Raw genomic sequence first — 1,425 nt, forward strand, 5'->3', positions numbered from 1 at the left:
TCTTTCTCCTGCGGAATGACTGGTAGTTTTGAACTGCTGACCTTGAGATTAGCAGCCTGACTCATAACCACTACACTACCAGAGCTCTTTATGTTAAAGAGTAAAACCCTTTAATTCATCTTGAAAATCCTTCCCTGAGGCCCTGTGAATTTACCCACATCCCTGTTCATTTCCCTTCCAATATTTGATCCCAGTTCTTGGAATTATGACATCCATAGCCTCCCTGGCCCCCATCTCCTCTCCCCACACCACAGCACCCTCAGTAGGTCTGTGGGAATAGTCAGCTCCTTAGCTCATCACCATAAAGACTCTATCCCAGTTTTCATTTTTTTCCATCTATCTGTGGTGGTCAGACAATGAAGCACCAAATCAAACGACCTAGGACATTGTCTCTTTCTACTCAGACACAAATCCTTTTCCTATTCTTGACTTTAATTTTTAAATTGATTCATCACCATCCAACTCCAGAAGTCTGGCTCTCCAGCTAGGAAACCAGATTCAAACAGTTTGGTTTCCAGAGCAACATGAAATATTGTCTCCTTCTTAATTGTAAGTCCCTCTTTCAAAGAGCAAAAAGCCATTATTATTGTGGAAAATTTATGAAACAAATAGAAGCATGGCTAATTCTGTCTCTATGAAGACAAAGTCTGATGTTAATGTCTGTAGTCATGTTAGCTCTGTTTGGGAGCAGTATTCCCACCCAATGAGGGCTCCTTATTTTACTGCCCACTGACCTGTCAAATGGCCTCTCAGGATTTCTCTACCACGAAGACCTCGTCAGCCGTGTGACCAGGCCTGAAGCAGATGCAGTCAGTGTGCTGGTTAAGGAAGCTGTGTGGGCATTTCTGCCAGATGCCTTCATCACCATGACTGGAGGGTTCCGAAGGTAAATAACAGACTGCTTCTACCTCCCCTGCTCTAACTCCTTTGTTATTAAGTGACATTGAGTTAGTTCAGACCCAGAGCAACCCTGTATAGGGTTTCCGAGGAGTAGCTGGTGGGTTTGAATTGCCAACCTTGCGGCTCAAACCAACCTCACAGTCCAGTGCATTATCCTGCAGGGCCACACCAGGACTCCTTTAGTGGCTTCCATATTTTGTAATGTGGCACCAACCTCTCTCTACAACATAGTTTCCTACCCCTCCATGTTCAGCATCTCCAAAGACTTGTCGTTCCCTACGTGTGTCAGGCTGCTTTTTGCTTCTGTGGCTGTGTTTCGTCAGGTTCTTCCGGTTTTTACCGCCTTTCCTCACATCGTCATCCTCCAGGACTCTTGGTGTGGCCCTGTAGGATCAGCACTGGACTACGAACCACAAGGTCGGAAATTCAAGCCCACTAGCTACTCCTCAAAAACCCTATATGGGGTCACTATGTGTTGTAACTGATTTGAAGGCACTTAACCTGACTCGACAGCACTTAACAACA

At 45.3% G+C, this 1,425-nt stretch overlaps 1 protein-coding gene across 2 annotated transcripts in view; it reads left to right on the plus strand.

The window, feature by feature from the left end:
- DNTT (DNA nucleotidylexotransferase) overlaps nucleotides 1–1,425 on the plus strand; it is a 64,367-nt gene that overhangs the window by 40,067 nt on the left and 22,875 nt on the right. For both annotated transcript variants that reach the window (XM_006831188.1, XM_006831189.1), the window contains exon 7: nucleotides 754–886. In XM_006831188.1, coding sequence (XP_006831251.1) covers nucleotides 754–886 — 133 coding nt within the window. The remainder of the gene's footprint in view (nucleotides 1–753; nucleotides 887–1,425) is intronic.

This window comes from Chrysochloris asiatica, unplaced genomic scaffold (genome assembly GCF_000296735.1).
Source record: "Chrysochloris asiatica unplaced genomic scaffold, ChrAsi1.0 scaffold00003, whole genome shotgun sequence".
Classification (NCBI taxonomy): domain Eukaryota; kingdom Metazoa; phylum Chordata; class Mammalia; order Afrosoricida; family Chrysochloridae; genus Chrysochloris; species Chrysochloris asiatica.